Source organism: Liolophura sinensis, chromosome 5 (genome assembly GCF_032854445.1).
Source record: "Liolophura sinensis isolate JHLJ2023 chromosome 5, CUHK_Ljap_v2, whole genome shotgun sequence".
NCBI classification, from domain to species: domain Eukaryota; kingdom Metazoa; phylum Mollusca; class Polyplacophora; order Chitonida; family Chitonidae; genus Liolophura; species Liolophura sinensis.
The window spans coordinates 13,370,726-13,392,541 of record NC_088299.1 but is presented as its reverse complement, the minus strand read 5'-3'; the positions used below and the strand labels follow the sequence as shown (position 1 = coordinate 13,392,541).

The following is a 21,816-nucleotide window of genomic DNA, read 5'->3' as shown; positions in this document are numbered from 1 at the left end:
GTATAATACCGATTATGATTGCTCATATGCGCTTTTTTAAATTAATGGAATGGAATTAAAGTCTATACGCCAGGCAACTTCTGTCTCACACTAGCTTTCCGAGGAAATCAGGATTTCTCTCCTTTAATGTGCAAGTAATCTACTACTACTTGCAATTTTTAATCACTATTAATTTTAAATCACTTGACATGACAAGGGAAGAATATTTTGCTCTCCCTCAATGGTTTGAAACAATTGTAAAAGAAGATGAGCAGCCTAATAAAAAAAAAAATTGTTCATGCATGTAGAATAATTCTGGCTTTAGAATATGTAGGCCCACATTCATGCGCTTGTATACCACAAGTACCACCACTACTACTAATTTACACGGAACGGTCCGTCGTGGCATCGGTTACACCTTACTTGCGGTTATTTTCCTAGGAGGAAACTATTTCGCTTGACGTCAATTGTGGTAGCTGACAAATATCCCAGATTAAAACCACAGTGATGTCAAGAAACTGGCCAGGTTCTCCTTTTCCAGTAGAAGAAATAGTCGTCGATATTACAAGTTATGTGAAATTTAACTTAAGTTTTTTTGTCTATTCACCTGATCGTAATTTTACGCCATACACATCAATATTTCATTTATATGATGGCAGCCAGCATTACGCGGAGAGGAATCCGACATTACTAAGCGCTTTAGGCTTAAGTCAAAATTTCATCAGTCATCATTTTACACTTGGTATGTTCATTTCTGTTATTTTAGCTGAAATTTGTTTTACCATAACTTACCAGGAATTTACGTTGTCAAGCAATATTTTGAAAATGTTACGTAAGAAATTAAAATTTAAGTGACATGATATTTTGACTTAATTGTAAAATCGTTTCGTGATCCCGGGACCTGGAGAAACCTATGATAATTCACAGGTTGAATCTGACTCAAATGGGCTATTTTACCGAATACATATACTTATCCCATAGTAGACGCATAATATAAATGCATACTTAACAAAAATATTCAACTCCATTCACCCCTCTAAATAAAGAATAAATCGCTGCCAAAGAAAAAAAAGTCAGCTCAGCAAAATTCTTCGTGCATGTGTACGTATATTGTATTGATGACGTCAGCTTTGTGACGATTTATTGACGTAATCAGTCGTTGAGGTCGCGTTCAAATTGATGACTTCAAAGGAATCGAAACGCCAGAAACAGACGAACTTTCTTGTGAGAAGGCTACATTTATTACCATCCGTTCCTGGAACTTGGTTACAGCGCCAGAATTTCGATGCATTTCTGTCACCAAAGTGTACAGCTTCAGCAGGGAAATACCCACTTGGTAGAGGAAAACGAGGCAAAGTTCGCTGCAAGAGGTTCCAGCGCGAACTTCAAGATGGCCTTTTCCGCGATGTCTGCTAGTGAGTCTTTTTCAACCCGCTTTCCTCTTAAGTTATGGCGTCTGCTAAACAGATGTAATTCGGGGGCAATTTGTTGGGCTGAGCATGGACGTTCAATCAGGATAGATCGGAGAATGTTCGAGAGGGAGTTTTTAATGCCAGCCGACAGTGCTTTCAAAACCTCGAATTTCAGTAGTTTTGTCAGACAGTTGAACTTGTATGGTTTTAGAAAAGTAATAAATACTTTTCGTTTCAATCAACCCGACACATTCCCCGATTCAGACATCCATGAATATCATCATCCTTTTTTCCGACGAGGACACCCGGATTTACTCAACAGAGTTCAGAGAAGAATGAAAGGAAGAAAAAATACTGCCGGACGGCCGGATTTCGGAGTTGAAAATTCTCCACTGGTTTCCTCCTTACTGAAGCCATTAGGTCATTCCACGCCAAAAGAGGTAAGACTTTGCTGCTATTAAGAAAATGTATGTGGGTAACTTATGGTTTGAGTTTCCGTAACCGTGATTTTATATTTACTCATGTTTACAAAGTATGAGTATGCGCGCATTTATAAGAGTTAAGCCCGGGGAATCAGTGGAATTAAGCCGATGCAGCCTCATAAGCCACAAGTTGTGCGGTAGCCAGTTCCAGATCAGTCCTAGTTCCGAATCATTTCACATTCGTCAATTATTTTCATCTCAAATTTGCGAAATAATATTGGGAAAAATGTAACATATTCTCAGAATTACTACTCTCTCTCACTTTCTAACTCTTGGTTAGTTCATGCAATGACGTCAAATCACCAAACGGGCAGTTTTATTGACTTTAACGCTCACTTAACGATGTATTTCTGACGGTTGATGATCAATATAATGTCCACTTTACCACATTTGACGTTTTCGTCTGATAAGTTGGAGTATCTTGGCGACTTTGCCTTATTTTCAGAGCAACACATGCTATCCGTTCAGGCGCTGTATAAATTTCAGATCGATAAATCTGTTTTTCTTTTTTTTTCATCGCGAGTCCACACCGTTTTCACCGCAGCTGATTATCCGTTTTTCATCGTCTTTACAACTACGCACGGCGAACCATGGTGAGCGCAAAAATACCAGTAAATTCCATTTAGTGTTAGGGATCTAAACTACGCATTTTGGGATTCTGAGATCTGCGTTTGGAATATAGGCCTACTGATCACATAGGTTAGATATTTGAACGTAAAGATAGGCCCTATTTATCTGGGTAGCGTCAAAGTTAAATTACAATAAAACTATGGAGTTTACTTTCACGTCAAAAGTCTCTCGTGACATAAAACTACAGAATACACTAAGGTAGCTACTATTACCCAGTTAGCAGTGAGCTGTGATCGTTTGGTGAAGGGAGACTTGGTGAGTCCACCTGCTCTATGTTAGTGCAGATGCACTCAAATGACGTCGCTGTATGAGATAGGCACTTCACTCCCGTGAACTGCAAACTGGGTACATGTACCTTTTCCGCGCGGCTACGTTTTATTTTTTTTATCAAAATAAAGAACATGAATACATTTTCTAAAAACAAACACTACTCACTGATTATAATAAGTCTTGAAGAATATTCTCATCAGCTGATTTATGGATAATGCCGTATGCCACTGCAATAGTGAGGCAATTTAATTCAGTTTAAATCATAAGAAATCACGTCATTTACATAAATTGCCACAAACGTTGAAACAGCCATGCAGTGAGAGTTGTATAAATGACAATCAGTATTATGTATTATTTATTTGATTTGTGTTTTAAATATGTCCCGCAAGTGTGGGACAGGGTGTGTGTGTGTGTGTGTGTGTGTGAGTAGGGTTGGAGGGGGGGGGGGGGAGTGGATGGAGATGGAGAACTGCCAGCATTAAATATACAGCAGGGTCTTCTTTGAAGAGACGTTTGTTTCGTATAACCATATATAACCACCTAAAATGGTCCTAACTGAATGTTTCTATTGAGCTTTCCTCCAGAAAATATATTTCTGTTTTTCATTTCCTGTGTAATTTGTAAATTCATAATAAAAAAAAAAAATCAAGACTGACCTACCCATATTTTCCATGATGGGGTTATGTCAAACAACTGTTAACATTTTCTTGAGGATGGCTTAAGGATTATGACAAATCACCCAGTATACATCTATTGTTGTCACAAGTGTACTAAAAACTGCAGTGCTTCAGGAATAGTCATACAGAGTACTTCACTGCACTGTTTAATTTGCAGCATGGCCAGTATGACCGCCAACCTCTGCACACGTTGGAAATCAATGCCTCTGTTTTGAGGTGCCCTGCTCTACGGATGGACAATGCTGCCAGTTGGTCTGGCTGTCAGACTGTTTCTAAACCAGTTACTACTCCAGCTTTTCTCTCAACCATTCCAGGTGCTTCTAACAACAGATCAGCAGGCATGTTGATAACCTGTATTTCTTTGTCATTTACCCTAATTCTTCAACCTTTTCAACTGCTTCTCAAACCAATATTACCAACTTTTATAAATTAAAAGCTTGCATCTTTAATGACACAAACAAATCATGTTTAGTGTCATTTGCATAATACTTGTAATGCATAAATTCTGCTAAAAAAAAGTACTATAGTGCTTGAAAAGGTTGAAGATTTACAGTACCTTGAATGAATTGTTTGGTACTCTCTATATTACTTTAGATTACGAAAATCATGAGCTATCAGCTAGAACATGTACAAAGGAAGACTGGGTTAGAGAAGCTGGAAAGTACCCACAGACTGACCTGCCCACATCACAATAATCTTAGCATGATACCAATACTAAAATCTGATTAAAAGTTTACAAGTAACTTGTAAGAATTAGATGATTTGTTTGGCCACTGTTTTAAGAATGCCTCCACACCAAAAGAATACATAATTTCACATGACTTCTTCTTTACATCCAAGCATGTTGTAGGGAACATACATGAAATTTTACTTGTGACTTGAAAAGGCATTTCATGTATCTTGTGCATCAAATTTAGTGGATTCCAGTAAAGAGTCTTTATATTAATGTTGCTTCTTATGGATTAGAAATCACATTAGATTGTCAAATAAATACCAAAGGAAATATTTAAAAATTTAAATAAGTCTTCAAGAAATTTAATTTAGGCAATAGTATACTTTGTACAGAAGACTGAACAAACTAGGCAAATGCCTAGCTGATTGCTAGTTAGTATAGTACAACAGTATATTAATTTTTTTATTTTGGCAAATCAGGGATGGAACTGGCTCATTTTGCATCAAATGTAAGCAACACATCCCATATGGCACCCAGCAACTACCGATTACAGCATGTAAGTATTTGATCTCTGTGTGTATGGTTGGTGTTGAACTCCAGCACTTCACTTACATGACCATAGAATGCACCAGATAATGCTGAATTCCCCTGGAAGCCAAACCAGTGAGCCAGCCTGCAACCTTACTGGAATTCCCAAAAATTAGTGCAGTATATGTAAGCAACCCACTGTCCTGTTTGTCTTTAATGGATATATTTAATGGTTACTTATTTTGAACACAAGATAATTAGAATACTATGTCAGATCATAAAATTTCAATCGATTTTTGAGACATCGACATTTGAAGTCCTAAGGCAATTAATTTCAAAAAGTACAAGCAAATTAACTTGACTGATATTACAGGGTGAACTATCGGGGAGGGGACAATCACTTACACATCTGTAAAGTCATTAAAATTCATCCATGTAAAAAATTATGGACACCATTATGTTCCCTTGAGGTCTGTGATGCATGTACTCTTGAAATCATTAATATTTCCATTTCTCAGTCAATAAAGGTGAATTCAGCATATGTTGCCAAATTGGTGATTTCGATGAAATGAATTTCCTTTATGTTAGCGTTTGATAGTGACATGTATCACACGTTCCTTATAAATCATTTATATGAAAAACAGTCTGATTGCTGGAAAACTCATGTAAACATCAAGACAAATATCTTTTTCTAACAAAATGTGCATGTCAGTATCATTTTCCCCAATTATTGTTCATGAACAGCTTGTCAAATGTCAGTGGTTTTCCTCAGCGCAGTATGGTTTCTTGCACTTATAAAACTGACCACCGTCACTTAAATGAATGTTCACATCATGTGATGTCATTATAGCTCATTCAAATGAATGTCAACATCACATGATGTCATTACAGCTCATTTGCATACCCGAACGGAAGCCCAAGATGCAATACATCAGGAACTAAATGTTACATTTTCATGAAACGCACAGCTAACCTCATCAGATTAAGTATAGGATCTCAAACTATAGTAGTAATCATTAAGAGAATTTCACTTTCCTTTTGAGATCATCCCTTTAATAAGGCATAATAAAGGTATGCATGTGACTTTTAGATGAAAAAAAAAACATGAAAAAACGCAGCTGCAAAATATCAGTTTCCAAACAATATAGGATGAAATGGTTAATATATTTGCTTTTTTCCTCTTAGGTCTCAGGGCACCCAGTTGTTGAAGCTATCCAGCAAGTACTTGGTGATAAAACCTTGTCCGACCTAGTAATGCCCAATTCCGTGAGTGGGGAATCTTCATCATTGTATCACAACCAAACAACACCAATTCTTCCTGGCTACAATGCCCTTTGTGCTCCACAGAAAACCAGCACTCTTCCGTTGAATTTACCAACCAATCAAATCTACCCTATAACCACAGAGTCCCTTCTGGCTCATGCATACAGTGTGGATGCTCAGCATTCTGTGAAAGTGGCAAATGCTTTGCCCGCAAGTCAGACGACAGCTCACCAAACCCGCAGCCCTTTAGCCGCAGCGCGCGGAGAACTGGCCTCTCTGTCACAGCTTTCCTCTCTACCTGACACTGTCATGTCACACCTTGTCAACCTCTGTCCCCCGATCAACTCCCAGGCCCACCCTAATGCTGCAAACGTGGTGCAGGCCCAGGGGACCTTCCACTTTGCTCCAGCCAACACCATGCCAAACCAACCCATCCATCTCAGTGTCACTATGCCCAACTTAGTTACCACAGAAAGGTTTCTCAACAACGCTCACAGTAATACACTGTCTACCTTTCAATCTAGTTCCACGGGGCTGGTGTCAGGTCAAACCCCAGTGAGATCTTTCAACTTGGATGCTGGCAATACGCATTCTGGCTCACAATGTGCCGTTCCCTCAGCTGTTCAGCAGCAAAAAGAACCATTCAGCACAAGCGCCATCTCAGCTCAGTCCAATCCACAGGTACATACCGGCATTGGTATGTCACACCCAGCTCAACACGGTGGTTCCTACAACTTCTCCAGTGACAGTGCTCTTTCTAACCTTGTCACCAGCTCCTCATTGTTCACCTGTACTGAGTCAGCTCCTCTAACTTCCTATGCTCACACCAACCAGCAAGTCCCAGACAGTTCCCAGTCCCCGGAAATCCAAGCTCCCTGCTCAGAGAACCCAATTTTACCTGCCCAAGCCGGCTTTGCAGTCAAGATGGAACAGATGAGTGACAGTGATCTGGCAAGATCATCTGTTGAATGCAGAAACAATCTTCCCGCAATCCCGGACAACGCAGACTTATCATCAGCAAGCTGCTCTGGAGGTACTACCATACCAATGCCAAGCCCTGATCACACTCAACTTTCCATTGTGTCCTCTAATAGAAATGTTAACGTGATTGACAGCAGCGCTTCTAGTTTTCTCAGAAGGCTGTCTCAAGGGGGAATGGAGGCAGGCAGAACAGGTGATGGCACTGATGTTGAGTCTCCTCTCAAACAGTTTGAGCAAGATCATCAAACTTCCATGGAGGGCCAAGATGTTTTTATGTCAACGATAAAAACAGAAATGCTGTAAATTAACAGCACCTATATCAGCATTTGATTCTAAGGGAGCCAATAAGTCATTTTTTTATTTGTATTTACTATCATCAAACAAGTAATGTTTATGATAATGAGTAATTTTATACCGAAATGATTGGGCATCCAGTAAGCTCAAGTACTAAATATTTTGTTAGGCATATTTACAACTTATTTATTGCCTATTTATTGTCCCAGGCAGGACTATATCCCTCTCATTGTCAGGGAGGAATTATTTAACAAAATGCCTCTGTATTTTAGAAGCATTAATATTTTCCAGTCCATGTCATAGTGTGCAGAGACTGGGAGTGGCACAATATGTGCACAATTGTACATTTCTTAAAATATTTATGAGCAGTATGTAAATAAAGTCACTAATTTATCATGCGTGTTGAATACCGTACATTTATGTGAACATTTATTTACTCCACCAAATCAGGGGTCAAAATGTTTGATATTTTGAGATCTTCAGAGTGATGACATCAATAAAAATTGAGGCCATCAAAAGTGATTTAAATGTCAAATGTATTACATTCCATTTATATCATTGTAATACAAAATGGAAATGGATAAAATACAACAATCATTTATATTTGCATGATCTTTGGTTGCTCAATTTGATGTCATCATTTTTATTTTTAGCTCTGAAAAATGGCTCAACATTTTGACCCCTGACCAAAAAATGTCTTCTGTACTAAATGGATGAGTGAAATTTTAACAGACCCAGATACCAAGACTCTACCAAGTGACAGTAAAACAACATGAGTACTCCAGTAGTTTCAAATGTGACTGCTTATGTTAAAATTCATGAACAAGTTCTCTTGTTCTGTTGAATTCCTTGTTGTGCTTGTGGTGATGACAATCTGGAGTAGTTATAGAGATGTTATAAATGCAATGTTAACTCAGTATTAGCAAGGGCAATTTTCAATGATATCCCCAAGGATATAGAGGGATTTCATATTGTAACTGATGTGGAACAGCAACATCAGTTATCTTCTTGCTGACCAATGCCTGGATGTACTCAAGGATATAGAAGGGATTTGTATTGTCACAGATGTGTAACAGCCTCATCATCTTCCTGACCAATGCCTGGGTGTACTCAAGGATAAAGAAGGGATTTGTATTGTCACAGATGTGTAACAGCCTCATCATCTGTCTGACCAATGCCTGGATGTACTCACAGATAAAGAAGGGATTTGTATTGTCTTTGTATTGTCACAGATGTGTAACAGCAATATCATCTTACTGACCTGTGCCTGGATATACTGTAACTCATCAAACTTTTTACATGTTTGCAAGGTGTAATGTATACTGGTAGTGGATGTATACTGGTAACATCATACTTTCTCTAAAGCCCTGGAATTGGTTAATCCAACCAAAGCAGTTTTGTCTCCAAAATAAAATTAAAAGTGTGCATAAATTGCACTGAAAGTTTCTCTTTCATATGCGAAATGGTTGAGGAATTAGGGTACTCCTGAATAGAGAAGGAATTAGTATTGTAACAGATATGCAACTGCAAAACTATCTTTACACTGGATCTGGGTAACAACCAACATAGCAAAAGATTTCCTGTTGTAACAGATGTGTAACAGTAAGACTATCAATTCTACCCGCACCCAATTTGGTATACGATACATTACTTTTAGGTTTCTTAATGTCTGAAAATACTTTAACCCCAAATTAGAACATTGTATTTGGCCCTACAAATTTCTCTCTCTTAGCCCTATTGTGTGATTTTACCTGTGCCATCCTCATTTTGTGCCACCCTCATTTTGTGCCATTCCATCTGTCCAACCCTATTTGTGTGTGATTTTATGTGTACCACTGCATTTCTGTGTGATTTTGTGTACCACACTATTTCTGTGTGACTTTATGTGTACCACCTTCATTCTGTTTAATTTCACCTGTCCTACACTCTTCGTGTCTAATCTCATCTATGGAACCCTCATAATATGAAATTTCTTCTGTTCCACCCTTGTTCTGCAGAATTTCACCCGTGACACTCTCATCCTGCATATTTCATTTTTGCTGCACTTATTCAGTGTAAGTCACCTGCACCACCCTGCTGTGGGATTTCATCTGTCCTGCCCACATTATATACATGTATAATTTCACCTGTCCCACATTCAGTCCGAGTGATTTTCACCTGTTCTACCCTTATTCCCTGTAATTTCAACTGTCCCACCATCATTCTATGTTTCGTCACCTGTCCACCTCCTAGTTCAACTGCACGTCCCACTGTCATCCTGATTTCATCAGTCTAACCTGATTCATCTGTGTTACCCTTATTCTGTGTCATTTCCCTTATGCCTGTTATTTTGTGATTTCATATGTGTTGTCCTTATTTTGTGTGATGGTGATTTTATTGGAGCCAGTAATTCAAGTGACTTCAGCTGCCTATAAATGTCACCTTGTACTAAGTTTGTGTAATTTTCTCTGCACATCATTATTCATGCTCCATTTGTAGGACTTTACATGTAGCAACTTTGTGTGATTTCACTTTTAGCCTCTTGATTTGTGTGATTTCATCTGCACATCATCATGCCAACTTCACTTGAAGTGATTTCATCTGTAGCAACTTGCTGTTGTGTGAGTACACATGCACTTCATCACGCCAACTTCACTTGAAGTGATTTCATCTGTAGCAACTTCCTTTTGTGTGAGTACACATGCACGTCATCACGCCAACTTCACTTGAAGTGATTTCTTCTGTAGCAACTTGCTGTTGTGTGAGTACACATGCACTTCATCACGCCAACTTCACTTGAAGTGATTTCATCTGTAGCAACTTCCTTTTGTGTGAGTACACATGCACTTCATCATGCCAACTTCACTTGCATACTTTTGGGGCAACTTCCATTTGTGTGATTTCATCTGCAGCTTGATCATGCCTACTTCACTTGTAAAAGTTTGACTGTACCAACTTCCATTTGAAATTTCTTAGTTATGCAAACTGTAACTTTCATAATTTGTTTCTGGTTCTGTGTAAGGCAGTATCAGTTGCCTTTAAGATGTTTGACATATTACAAATTAACTTAATATTAAATATTTGTTGCAGTTGAAATTTTGAACATTTTTGGATGAATTTGTACATAGTGAAAGAAGCAATGGGCTTTTTCATATTTTATTACATATTGTTACTGTACATAAATAGTGTTTTGTTTACATGTTAGTTTTGTCTTAATGTTCAAACCTTGTTACCTCTCTTCTGCCATGTTTATTTTAATAAATCAAGTGGTTTCAAGAATGTCTCAATGTTTGCTCTCTTGATGTGCACGTCCAACCTGGTTTAACGCCCATCGTTTACTTTCAAGCTCATTCAACAAGCGACTGTATTCATTGACCAAGGCACTAAATTCAACTCCAATGGATTCGTATGTCTGTAAAGTCTGCGACACTTGCATCAACTCTTTCTGTATGGCTTCATCTTTTTGATTTAAGTATTTTCTGGAAGAAAAAAGAATATTTTATTATTATTAAGTAGCTACAATTAAAATCAAGGCTTTTATCAACATCTAATCATTTTTGCAGGGGTCGATTCCACAAAAAAATGCCATCTTAGATCTTATCTTTTCTTATGTGATGCTACAGTGATTGTGTACTATGAAATTCAAATTTTGACCACCTCGTGAATTTGATCTTCAGACAAATGCATCAAAATTCCAACTTCCAGTCCTTAAAATCATGAATTGTGATGAGGTTTTATGTTTCAACTTATGTCAGAAATGGCTTTGTGGAATCGACCCCAGGCATAAGTCAAAGTTTCAAATCGCTTCAAAACTGATCCTGAGGCCAGATCTTTCTGAACAACATTTAACTAACTAGTACCTGATCAACCTCCTTACTTATGCAGCAGTGGGAGTTGTATTCAAGCTGGCAAGAGACCCTAATAGGGAAAAGACTTAGGTGTTTTACAAGCCCGCTAAGACACATAAATGTGAAGGAAAGAATGAAACAGATCACTGGACCGCTTTGTTACACGCAGGGAAGTGTTTTAAGAGTTGTTTCTGTGATTTCATGTTGTCAAAATGAGTTCCTCCTAAAACTCTCTCATGCCTGTAACAAAACAGTCCAAAGCTACAAACTCATTTGTTCTTTCATTTATTATGTCACATTTATGTGTGTTTGCAAGCTTGTAAACACCTATATAGTACATGTATACATATGTCTGCTCATAAAAAAATATATGAAGTATGAAGGCACTGCAACGTCACAGATGAAAACCGCATGTTCTACAGACATAAAGATCTTCTGTGTAGCTCGTCCTTGAGTCACCCATTGTTTTACCGTGACAGGAATGAGAAGGGGGTTGGACATCAGGAGTGAGTTCATGCACAGAATTCTCAAAGTAGCAGTATCTGCGTAGGGCCATTCAGAGGTCTCCCCTGGTCATGGAGATACAAATTGGTTTATATGAATTGCTCTGTCATCGTAGACCACAATTGGGTTACCCAATGACGGAGAAGGACATCATTCACCCACCTCACCCTGGTAACAATAAGCACTCCTTCGTTAGGTGAAGGGACCACATGAATTCCAACAACAACACAAGCAAATCTGTGAAACACACGTGGGTTACTTTGCCTAATGTCAGTAACTTGTCAAACAATGATGGCTTACGCAGAACAATTCTGTTGGTTATCTGATGCCAGAACATTCACATGCACTACCTTTTGTATAGTATGTAGACCGATCAATGACCGCCCTCACCTACAACTTGTAATTCGCACATCCCCTAGCTCCCTCCCCTCTACTAGGAGTGTACTGTATGAACACGTACTTTATGGATGATCCCTATGCCCTTATACTATTATGTTCACCTCGCAACCATGGCAACATCATATAATAATGGTTGCTAAAATCAGGGGTCAATTCCACAAAGCCACTTCTGACTAAAGTCAAAATCTGATTTTAAGTTTGACCACCTCATAAAGTTACCAAAATTTCAACTTCGTGTATTAAAAACTAAGTATTGTGAAGAGGTTTTTAAATTTTGGCTTAAAGTATAACCCCAGCGGGGAACCTTCCAAACAGCATACAGATGCTTTCATGTTTCCTAAATCCATTCCTATCATTTAAAACGAAAGAAAAACAGTAGAATTTGGTGATTAAACATCAGAAAATCTACTCCACTATGATAGAGCCACAGCTGACCTTGTGACGTCACAGTGGTACATTTGCTGCAGGCATCTGAGGCTTCTCTATGTGTACAACACACACCACAGGTGTAGCGACTGCAGTAACACAACACAGTAGCGACTGCAGTAACACAACACAGTAGCGACTGCAGTAACACAACACAGTAATGACTGCAGTAACACAACGCAAAGTACTGTAAAGTTACACACATGGCCAAAAAAATGCCACAGATTGAGAAAATATGTGTCAGATCTCATCAAAAACACCCGCTGATTACAGAGCACACGATCGCAGTCATATTGGACTTGCTAATTCTGCCTTGCCTACCAAAATAAATGGCACATGACCGATGTGCTTTCTCGACCCATAATAAGTAACCATGCAGTTGTATCTCTCTCGCACTGTGCAATACTGTAAAGTTTTGATAAGAATATCATTCCTATCTCTCCAGACCATCCATGCATGCCTCCTAGCCTGCCTTTAAATCTACATATGTCTTATAGTTGTGTTCAAATCAGAGGAACATCGTACAGGCAAATATATTTTGCCAGAGAATCCAGCGCAGAAAATATTTATTTAATGCCTGAAATAGTGAGACTGCTGATAACGAACCAGCCACAGTTGAATGTGTAGGTCTATGTCATTAACCCGACTTGATCTTGCTTTTACTTCCATGTTTTAAAACTTTAGCATGAATCCAAATGAATACACAAGCCCACAGTAACGCTGTCAACATCCACTAGTGGGCGAAGTCGTCCCCCTTAAGATGGTGACCTAAACCAGGAATGCCCACTGCGTCTGCAGGCGATTTGAACTGGGTCACAGGTCAACCCTTTCACAGTGGCCAAAAATTACATTGCAATCGAGGTGCCCACGGCGAATCTGCAGAAACTCAGATACCCAGCCAGGCGATACCTGTAAATGGTAGTAGGCCTACTCTACCAACAAATATCTTATTTATCCAGAGTTTGATCGAGAGTTTACGCAATAGGGGCCGACCCAAGAATATTGCACTTAAGTTGTTTGCATGATTGGTTACTTGGGCTTTCATTGCCAACTTTTTCCAGCCATATAGTGCCTAGCCGATAATACGGAAAATACTTTCGACGTAAAAGTGTCAGAGTAAAGGTGACGTCACTAAACTTTTATCGGGTTGAAAAAATACTTGATTACGATACTTTGAATACTAGTCTTTCATTGAAAATAAACAATAACATGGTGTTGTCTTATACTTTAAGTAAAAAATTCAAACACAGTTAAAATGCTTTGCTGTAGAAAGTTTAAAATTTGTTCACTGATTGCTTACTGCAGAAGAATGTACTAACCACAATTTGAGTTATTTTCCTGAACCTGACCTTCAGAAAGTACTTCAAATTTATGACTGAAGTCTTAAGAAGCTTGAGAAATACTAGCCCTGGAGTATAAAGCACTGGGATCAAACCATTAGAAATATCTCACCTTATTGTCTTGTGAGCTTTGATGGTGTTGGATGTGTAAGTGGTAGACAACAATTCCATCTCAAATAATCTGTGGAGGAAAAAAACAGGGCATTAAAAGAAGGTGTGTGTGAAAATACCTTCACTTATATTTAAAAAGTTTCTGGAACAGAATGCATTTAAACATTTGTACAGGTATTCTAAAGTGAGTTTTACAAGCCACATTCGATTTTTTACTTAACTTGGCTTGTGAAAATTATTTTCAATCTGGAAAAGTCCACATGTAACTGTAATGGTTCACTGGGGTTACACAATGTCAATATGGTCAATAAAGCCCAACTTAGAAATGAAATCTGCATTTTAAAGAAGAAAAAATCTTGCATGGAGTTTTCAGTGGTGTGTTTGTATATGACACCTTCATTCTATCTTGTCTTTTCCTTCAACTGACACGCACAACTAATTTTTTCGAACATCCATTATTTAAGACAGAGATTGTTTAGGTGAATCACTAGTTCAACAATTTGAATTTCCACAAAAGATTTAAGATTTAAGCCTTCAATTCACTTCACAAGTGCTAATTCGTATAGAAAAAGTCTTCTCATGAACATATGTTGGGGAGTCCAGTGAACTGATTGACAGGTCCTTAGCCAATCAGTCATTAAAGATTTTCCACCATGAATTTTATCCAATATTCGTATTCCATATCTCTATAGTTCTTCCTACTGGATTAGACCAAACCTACTTTATTTTCAGGCACATAGCATCACATTTTGCTGTCAGCCAGGTGCTTGTGATGTCATCACGCTCCACTTGTATCTTCAGCCTGTGGTTAACCAGTAGATTCTCCAAAACGGCAATGGAATCCATTAGTGCCTAGAGTGATACAATTATTCAACACTTTATTGATGTTTTATATCAACCAGAATAACATTTGTAGGCTGACATCACAGTGATGGTTAGGTGGGTAATCTCCGTGTATAAGACTTGAGTGTATAGGGTAAAACTGAAAGGTCTGATGACCAAGGACATTTTCTAAAAATAAATATCAATCAGAACAACAAATTTTTATCACAATGCTGAGTTTAATAGATAATCACGATACTTTTCAAATCTATTCCTACTCCAAAATATTAATTATACTGTACACTGAAGTAGACATCATGCATGTTTTCCATCATTTTTTATTTGTTATCTCACCTCATTTTCTGTTCGTTATATTATGGGTGATCATGGTACATGGCTCAAGCATTTCCGCATTGGCTAAGTTTTTCCTGAATATTTCATTCACATTTTACATGAAATATAACATATTTTTCAGCTGAAAAACTATATGAACATACACATTCAAATTATTCGATCAAAAAGCAATCCTTAACAACTAACCTCGAAGTACCTCCACAATTGTTTATGCATCTTAAGGTTGTCCATTTTCAGCTGTTTCTTGTTGTTTTCTAGATGTTGGGCTTCTGTTTCTAAAAGGCCAGGTAACTGAGACGCTTTGGCGAGCTGTAACTTCTGATCTCCTGTGGTCATGAAGACAGCGATGATGAAGTGGTCATGAAGACAGCGATGATGAATTGGTCATGAAGACAGCGATGATGAAGTGATCATGAACACAGCGATGATGAAGTGATCATGAACACAGCAATGATGAAGTGGTCATGAACACAGCGATCATGAAGTGGTCATGAACACAGTGATGATGAAGTGATCATGAACACAGCAATGATGAAGTGGTCATGAACGCAGCGATGATGAAATGGTCATGAACACAGCAATGATGAAGTGGTCATGAACACAGTGACGATGAAGTGGTCATGAACACAACAATGATGAAGTGGTCATGAACACAGTGACGATGAAGTGGTCATGAACACAACAATGATGAAGTGGTCAGGAACACAGCGATGATGAAGTGGTCATGAACACAGCAATGATGAAGTGGTCATGAACACAGCAATGATGCAGTGGTCATGAACACAGTGACGATGAAGTGGTCATGAACACAACAATGATGAAGTGGTCATGAACACAGTGACGATGAAGTGGTCATGAACACAACAATGATGAAGTGGTCAGGAACACAGCGATGATGAAGTGGTCATGAACACAGCAATGATGAAGTGGTCATGAACACAGCAATGATGCAGTGGTCATGAACACAGCGATGATAAGTGGTCATGGCGTGGCCAGGCAAGTGTCACTGACCACTTGTTGCCAATAAGAACCAACAAACCTTACGCTGCAAATGTGGCCAGGCAAGTGTCACTGACCACTTATTGCCATTAAGAACCCACAAACAGTGTCAGAGTGAAAAAAAATATACATTCCCTGGCCAAGCAGGATGCCAACCATATTCACACTCAACAGTCATATAAATACACCTGATGTGACAATAGAATCCAGAGTACCATGTGTGACATGCCACATCAGCCACAAAATGACACCAAATGTGATACCTGACTCACACAGACACCTGATGTGACACTAAATCCAGAGTACCACATGTGACATGCCACATCAGCCACAAAATGACACCAAATGTGACACTCGACTCACATATAGACACCTAATGCGATAATAAGTATCAATACACTAATATAACGTTAGTACTGTGACACTCAACCTTGCAGCAGAGCACCTGCTCCTGGGATCATGCAGTAATCTTAGACTTAAGTCAAAATTTCAAATCACCTTAAACTTTAAAATTTTTGTTTCTCATATTACAAGGTCAAAATTTGGATTGGAAACATAAATTCTGGGTAAGTTATTGTACAACAAATTTCAGCTAAAATAACAAAAAGGAGGATACCAAATTTAATGACAGAAGTCTTGACTCAAGTCTAAGATTGCTTCTTCATCCCGGGGCCAGGTACTCATTATACACAGGTATCACCATGCTGCATCAATTTATCATGCTGATGTATACCTTTATCATATTTTATCATAGGTGTTACAACTGGTCCTTGAGGTGACACTCACCCTTGTCACATAAAAGTCACCTGACATGATGTTCATCATCAATGACAGAAGATCACCTGAACATAAAACATTGCCAGATATTGTTAAAACGGTTGCCTTCAGGACAGCTCTTTAGCCATTACCTGTATGATGAGGTGTGTAATAAGCTGTCACAATTTGTTCACATTTCTGCCTGAGCCCTCCTTCCAGTTCAGGTAGAAACCTCTGCAGTAAGGTAGGGATGTGCTGAAAAGATTGGAGATGACGGCAATGTCAGTCATATTGTGCCTCAGTTGTTATACTGCTATGACTAAAATATCTATAGCATGTCTACAGTTCATCGCAGCATTCATGTTTCATTACACAGCTATACGTATGACCTTTTCATTGCAGATTTAACAAAAAACTGACGCAGTGTAATTTTAATTTGTATCAGCAAATTGTAAATGTCTTAACTATTTTATTATTCCAAAATTTCTGACCACTGTGCATCATTTAATGTTACTTATTATTTCTTAATGTGCTCTTTAGGATGTTTCCAGCCATACAAAATGTTTAAAAAATTTTAGCCCCTAGTCTTGGGTGCTGTTAATTAAAGAATTAAGTAGCTTGCAGTTGTGACATTGGTGATATCTGTCAAAACAACTGTATGGGGAAGAGTCTGAATAGAGGTCACAGAGCAGAGCTGGTATCACAAAGATGGCAAGTTCAACTTTGACATTATTTCCAAAAATTTCTGATCACTGACAGTATGAATCAATTAGTGAGGTAATTTTGTGATATAAAAATGCCCCAAAAGTAGAAAACAATTCTCATTCTTTTTTTATTTTTTTCTTTGCATATTTTTTTGTGTTTCCCACATTCTTTGTTTTAGTGTTACATCTCATGAATATTTTAAAGACCTTTTAGGAATACATCTAGATGAAAAACGAATTCTGATTGGCTAAAATTCCTGCGAAGGTCAATTTCCCGTTTTATCTGAGCTGAATTGATTGACAATTGTTTATCACCATAATTAAGAATTTAGCACCCTTGCAATGGCATTCAGTTTCATGGGTGGACACCAGACCTGGGGTTTACATCGACTGACCAATCACAAGACTAAACTCACTAATCACTAAGCAAAACCACCAACCTTCACAGGAAACCTGATAATCTTCAAACTTCACATGAGAGCAGGATTTAAAGATGTGATCTCGTGCAATGGTCAAGGACGGTTGCAGAGAATTAGTGCTTTAACCACAAGAGATAGTGAGGCACCCTAACAAATATGGTATTACCATAAAATGTTTGCTCAGATGCTTCCGCTAGTAAGCACAGGATTCAAGCAGACACTGACTAAGCTAGGCAGTATAGGGGTTCCTCTCCTCTAGGTCTTGCTTGCTTAACCCCGGCAAAGGAGAGCCAATGCTCCACACCTCAACCAGACACAGACTGTCTAGTGCATGACTCACATGTCTATAGGGGTTCATCTCTTGTCTGCTTAACCACAGGAGATCACACCCAGTGCTGAAATCCCCTCTCTCACACAGGTCGTCGGAAAGTCCCCCACCTCAACCAGACACAGGTGTCTAGTACATGACTCACCTGTCTATAGGGGTTCCTCCCTTGTCTGCTTAACACCAGGAGCTCAGAGCCATTGCTGGAGTCTCCAATCTCCCCTAGATAGTCCCCCAACTCAGACAGGTTCAAGATGTTTGGTACATGACTTGTCTGTCTGTAGAGGTTACTCTCATACTGTCCGCTTAACCCCAGGAGAGCAGAGCAAGTGCTGGAATCCCCTCTCTCCCCCCAGGTTAACCAGACACAGGCTGTCTCGTATATGACTCACCTGTCGATAGGGGTTTCTCTCCTCTAGGTCTTGTCTGCTTAACCCCAGGAGAGCATGTACGTCACATTAAGCTTATCCCCTCCCCCCCCCCCCCCGCCCCCACCAAGATGCCCCCCAGGTCAACCAGATACAGGCTGTCTAGCACATGACTCACCTGTCTGTAGGGGTTCCTCTCCTCTAGGTCTTGTCTGCTTAACCCCAGGAGAGCAGAGCCAGTGCTGGAGTCCCCGCTCACCTCAAGGTAGTCCCCTACCTCTGCATAGGTGAGGCTGTCTTGTAGCAAGGACCTCACCTTGTTGTCAATACAAAGTTAATTTTGTATTAATTTCAGACTCAGCACAACTTCAAAGGCACTTTATGAAACCTCTCACCTAACATGTTTGGTACACAACACTGCACTTTAAAAAGCACATGCAGATCTTAAGATGATACTTTTGAGTGGCCCTATAAGTTCGAAGAATCAATCAGACTAAAGCAAAATGTGTCACTTGAAAAATGTTAAGCTATAGGTTACATCCTAGACTTACATTTATCATCTTATCAAAGTGCATTACCCAAGAAGGAGCATGGCAAAGTTTCAAAGACTCGCATCATAAATATGTAATGTGTACATACTCAAGAATGAATACAAAATTAATTCTGCAGAAAATATCTTTGAATTTACACCCACTTTGGAGCCTCATCATGAAGTTGAGGATGAATATATCAATTACAACCACTGAATCACAATACTGAATAATAGTGCTAGAATGAAAGATTTGATATCCAAATAACTTAGTACTAATAACGAACATCAAGCCCCTAACTTAAAAGAAAATGTTAACTCAGACTGGCTTTTCTGGCAATCTTTGTAAGGCACAAATTATTAAATGTAAAGCTTATGTCTACATTGTGGAGGACCCTAGCCTTAAATTTATGCAAACTCTGTTTTTAAGGATTACAACAATGTAGGAATTTGAAAAGGGGTTTCCTCGTTTTTTTTTTTTCCATATATGTTCTGTACATCAGAACATTCAACTTCAACCTCTAAATTACAACCATATACTTGTACATGTAAGTATATCTTACAACACTAGAGGGATATCTACAAACTATCCCCCATCTATACCCTATTCCCCACTACTGTACCTCTTCATCTTCTGCAGATAACTCCTCCTCTCCGTCTTTCTTTTCATAACTCATTGTCAAGTTGGACAACTCTTCATATAATACATGCTGTTGAAGCCACTGTTCTTTAGCACGAGACAGCTGCTGTTTGGCCTGAAATATAACACATGTACACACAATTTTAGAATGATGGATGTAAATTTCAAAGTGGCTTAAAGTAGAAGAAAGCCAAACTATGAAGTAAGGTTCATCACCCAGACAACTGAAATCTATGCGTAAAAATACTTTCATTTATTTTTTCAGATTTTATTTTAAGATTGTTGGAAGGCATTCAAATAGTTGAATACTGTGGTGGGTTTTATGGGTCATACTGACGGTATCTAGAAACTCTGACGTCACATCACCATTTTTTCACAATCTTCACTACAAGGAAGGAATTTTAGAGAACATCATTTCAGTAATCTTTTATTCCAACATTCAGTGTCGTGAGTTGGATAAACTTAATGTGACGTACAGAGTACCTAACCTCTGATAATATGGTCCATAAAGCCCACCTTAGAATTCAAGTGTTTGAGCACCTTTAACTCTTTTCACAAAAATCTTAAAAAATAAATAAAAGTATATTTATTCATAGTTTTAAGTAGTCTACTTAGTGACACCTACTTCCATATTTAGAGGTCTTTTCTTTTAAGGAACAGTGTTACTATCATGGTTATTATTTCCGATCATCACTTGGAGTATGCATGTTCACCATAATATGTCTATCAGTTAGCTAACTCCTATTTTGTGGGAGACTTACAATGTTGCAAGCCTGGAAATAAGCAACATGACAAGGACAATGTCCTGCGCCAAACTGTATTCTGACAGGGGCAGACTATTTGGTACATGGCAAAACTACCAAGTAAATAACACTGCAATTTTGCCATCATGTCCTGCACCAGCTTACAATTTTTACCAGGCTTGTGTCGGCCAAATGGTCAAGACGGATTAGAGTTATTTTTGATCTACACTGTCTGGGTACAGCAGGAATCCTTGTGCTTACGACAGCCAGGCTTCTGAAACAATTAGTTACCAGATTCTGAGATTTATCTCGACAATGAGGTTGCAGCAAAAAGTAAATGCTGAAATGGAGTATTCATGCAGAATTTGTTATAAAATAACTTTGACCATAAAGTACAGCACACAACAATCATCACTTAAAACTTTACAAACTTTCAGGTGTGTTTCAACAATTAAAAATGTTGAAAATTATTGCATTAAAAATGTCTTACAGATCTATGACAACTGACTGGTGAATATATACACCTTCAGCCAGCTCACCTGTGTCAAGTCTGCATCTACCTGCCTACTGATGCCGTCAGGTGTTATATGATTCCCCAGGGTGAGCAAAAGCTGAGAGAACTGAGGGTTCTCCTCCAGGATAGGGCTGCCCATTCTAACTGACATGGCTTCTCTCACTGCAGAAAAACAACACTTGGACTTAATTTTACAGTCAGTTAAAATGATACATGTATTGATACTCTGTGTGACTGCAATTACGCAAACTACAAGTTAATTTGTACCATGTGATAGTGTTAGTAATCACAGCCCTAGTCTTATACAATATAACTCCGTAAGTGGGAAGGTCTGCGAGCAACCTGCGGACGGTCGTGGGTTTCCCCCGGGCTGTGCCCGGTTTCCACCCACCATCATGCTGGCCGCCGTCGTATGAGTGAAATATTCTTGAGTACGGCGTAAAACACCAATCAAATAAATCAAACAAATACAATATAACTCTGTTCTGATTACACACTAAAGCCCAATATGGTCATTTTGGAGTCAACAGCTGCATAACTTCGTTCAGACTTGAGCTGACTAACTGGATTTTTGCCCCAGTGCATCTGGTGTCAGTCATCAATAAGGCTAACCATCTATTATCTGCGTCAACAGAAGAAAAAAGCTCACCTCTGAAAACCTGGCGAATCTCTTGGTCTTCCATTGTGGAATGATACCTATAACATCTCAACTAATGCCAGCTCCTTGAAAATTCCCGCAGTACCTCGCTTACGTGACGCATCACGAATAGATACGAGGTTTGAAAAATATATTTTTCAAATACAGTATTTAAAATAGAAATTAGATAGACTATATCACGTTCTAAAT

The 21,816-nt window shown here is 38.7% G+C and overlaps 2 protein-coding genes across 4 annotated transcripts; one reads left to right on the top strand and one right to left on the bottom strand.

Annotated features, from left to right (window-relative positions):
- Window positions 1–1,178: 1,178 nt before the first annotated feature.
- Window positions 1,179–8,415, top strand: LOC135465871 (heat shock factor protein-like). 3 transcript variants are annotated; one of them, XM_064743236.1, is made up of 4 exons: window positions 1,179–1,831; window positions 3,608–3,788; window positions 4,603–4,679; window positions 5,837–8,415. In XM_064743236.1, exons 1-4 carry the CDS (start codon window positions 1,265–1,267, stop codon window positions 7,196–7,198), a joined length of 2,187 nt encoding a protein of 728 aa, XP_064599306.1. In that variant the 5' UTR covers window positions 1,179–1,264; the 3' UTR covers window positions 7,199–8,415. The 3 variants fall into 3 exon arrangements, with proteins under 3 accessions (XP_064599306.1, XP_064599308.1, XP_064599309.1); XM_064743239.1 differs by having other exon boundaries at window positions 1,298–1,394; XM_064743238.1 differs by lacking the exon at window positions 3,608–3,788 and having other exon boundaries at window positions 1,179–1,394.
- LOC135465872 (HAUS augmin-like complex subunit 4) lies at window positions 8,413–21,757 on the bottom strand. The gene is made up of 9 exons (XM_064743240.1): window positions 21,619–21,757; window positions 20,995–21,131; window positions 19,696–19,827; window positions 18,722–18,859; window positions 16,880–16,982; window positions 15,159–15,298; window positions 14,518–14,648; window positions 13,798–13,866; window positions 8,413–10,647 (listed from the first exon to the last, which is right to left on the bottom strand). The coding sequence occupies exons 1-9, from the start codon at window positions 21,650–21,652 to the stop codon at window positions 10,452–10,454; spliced, it is 1,080 nt and encodes a 359-aa protein (XP_064599310.1). The 5' UTR covers window positions 21,653–21,757; the 3' UTR covers window positions 8,413–10,451.
- Between the last annotated feature and the right edge of the window lie 59 nt (window positions 21,758–21,816).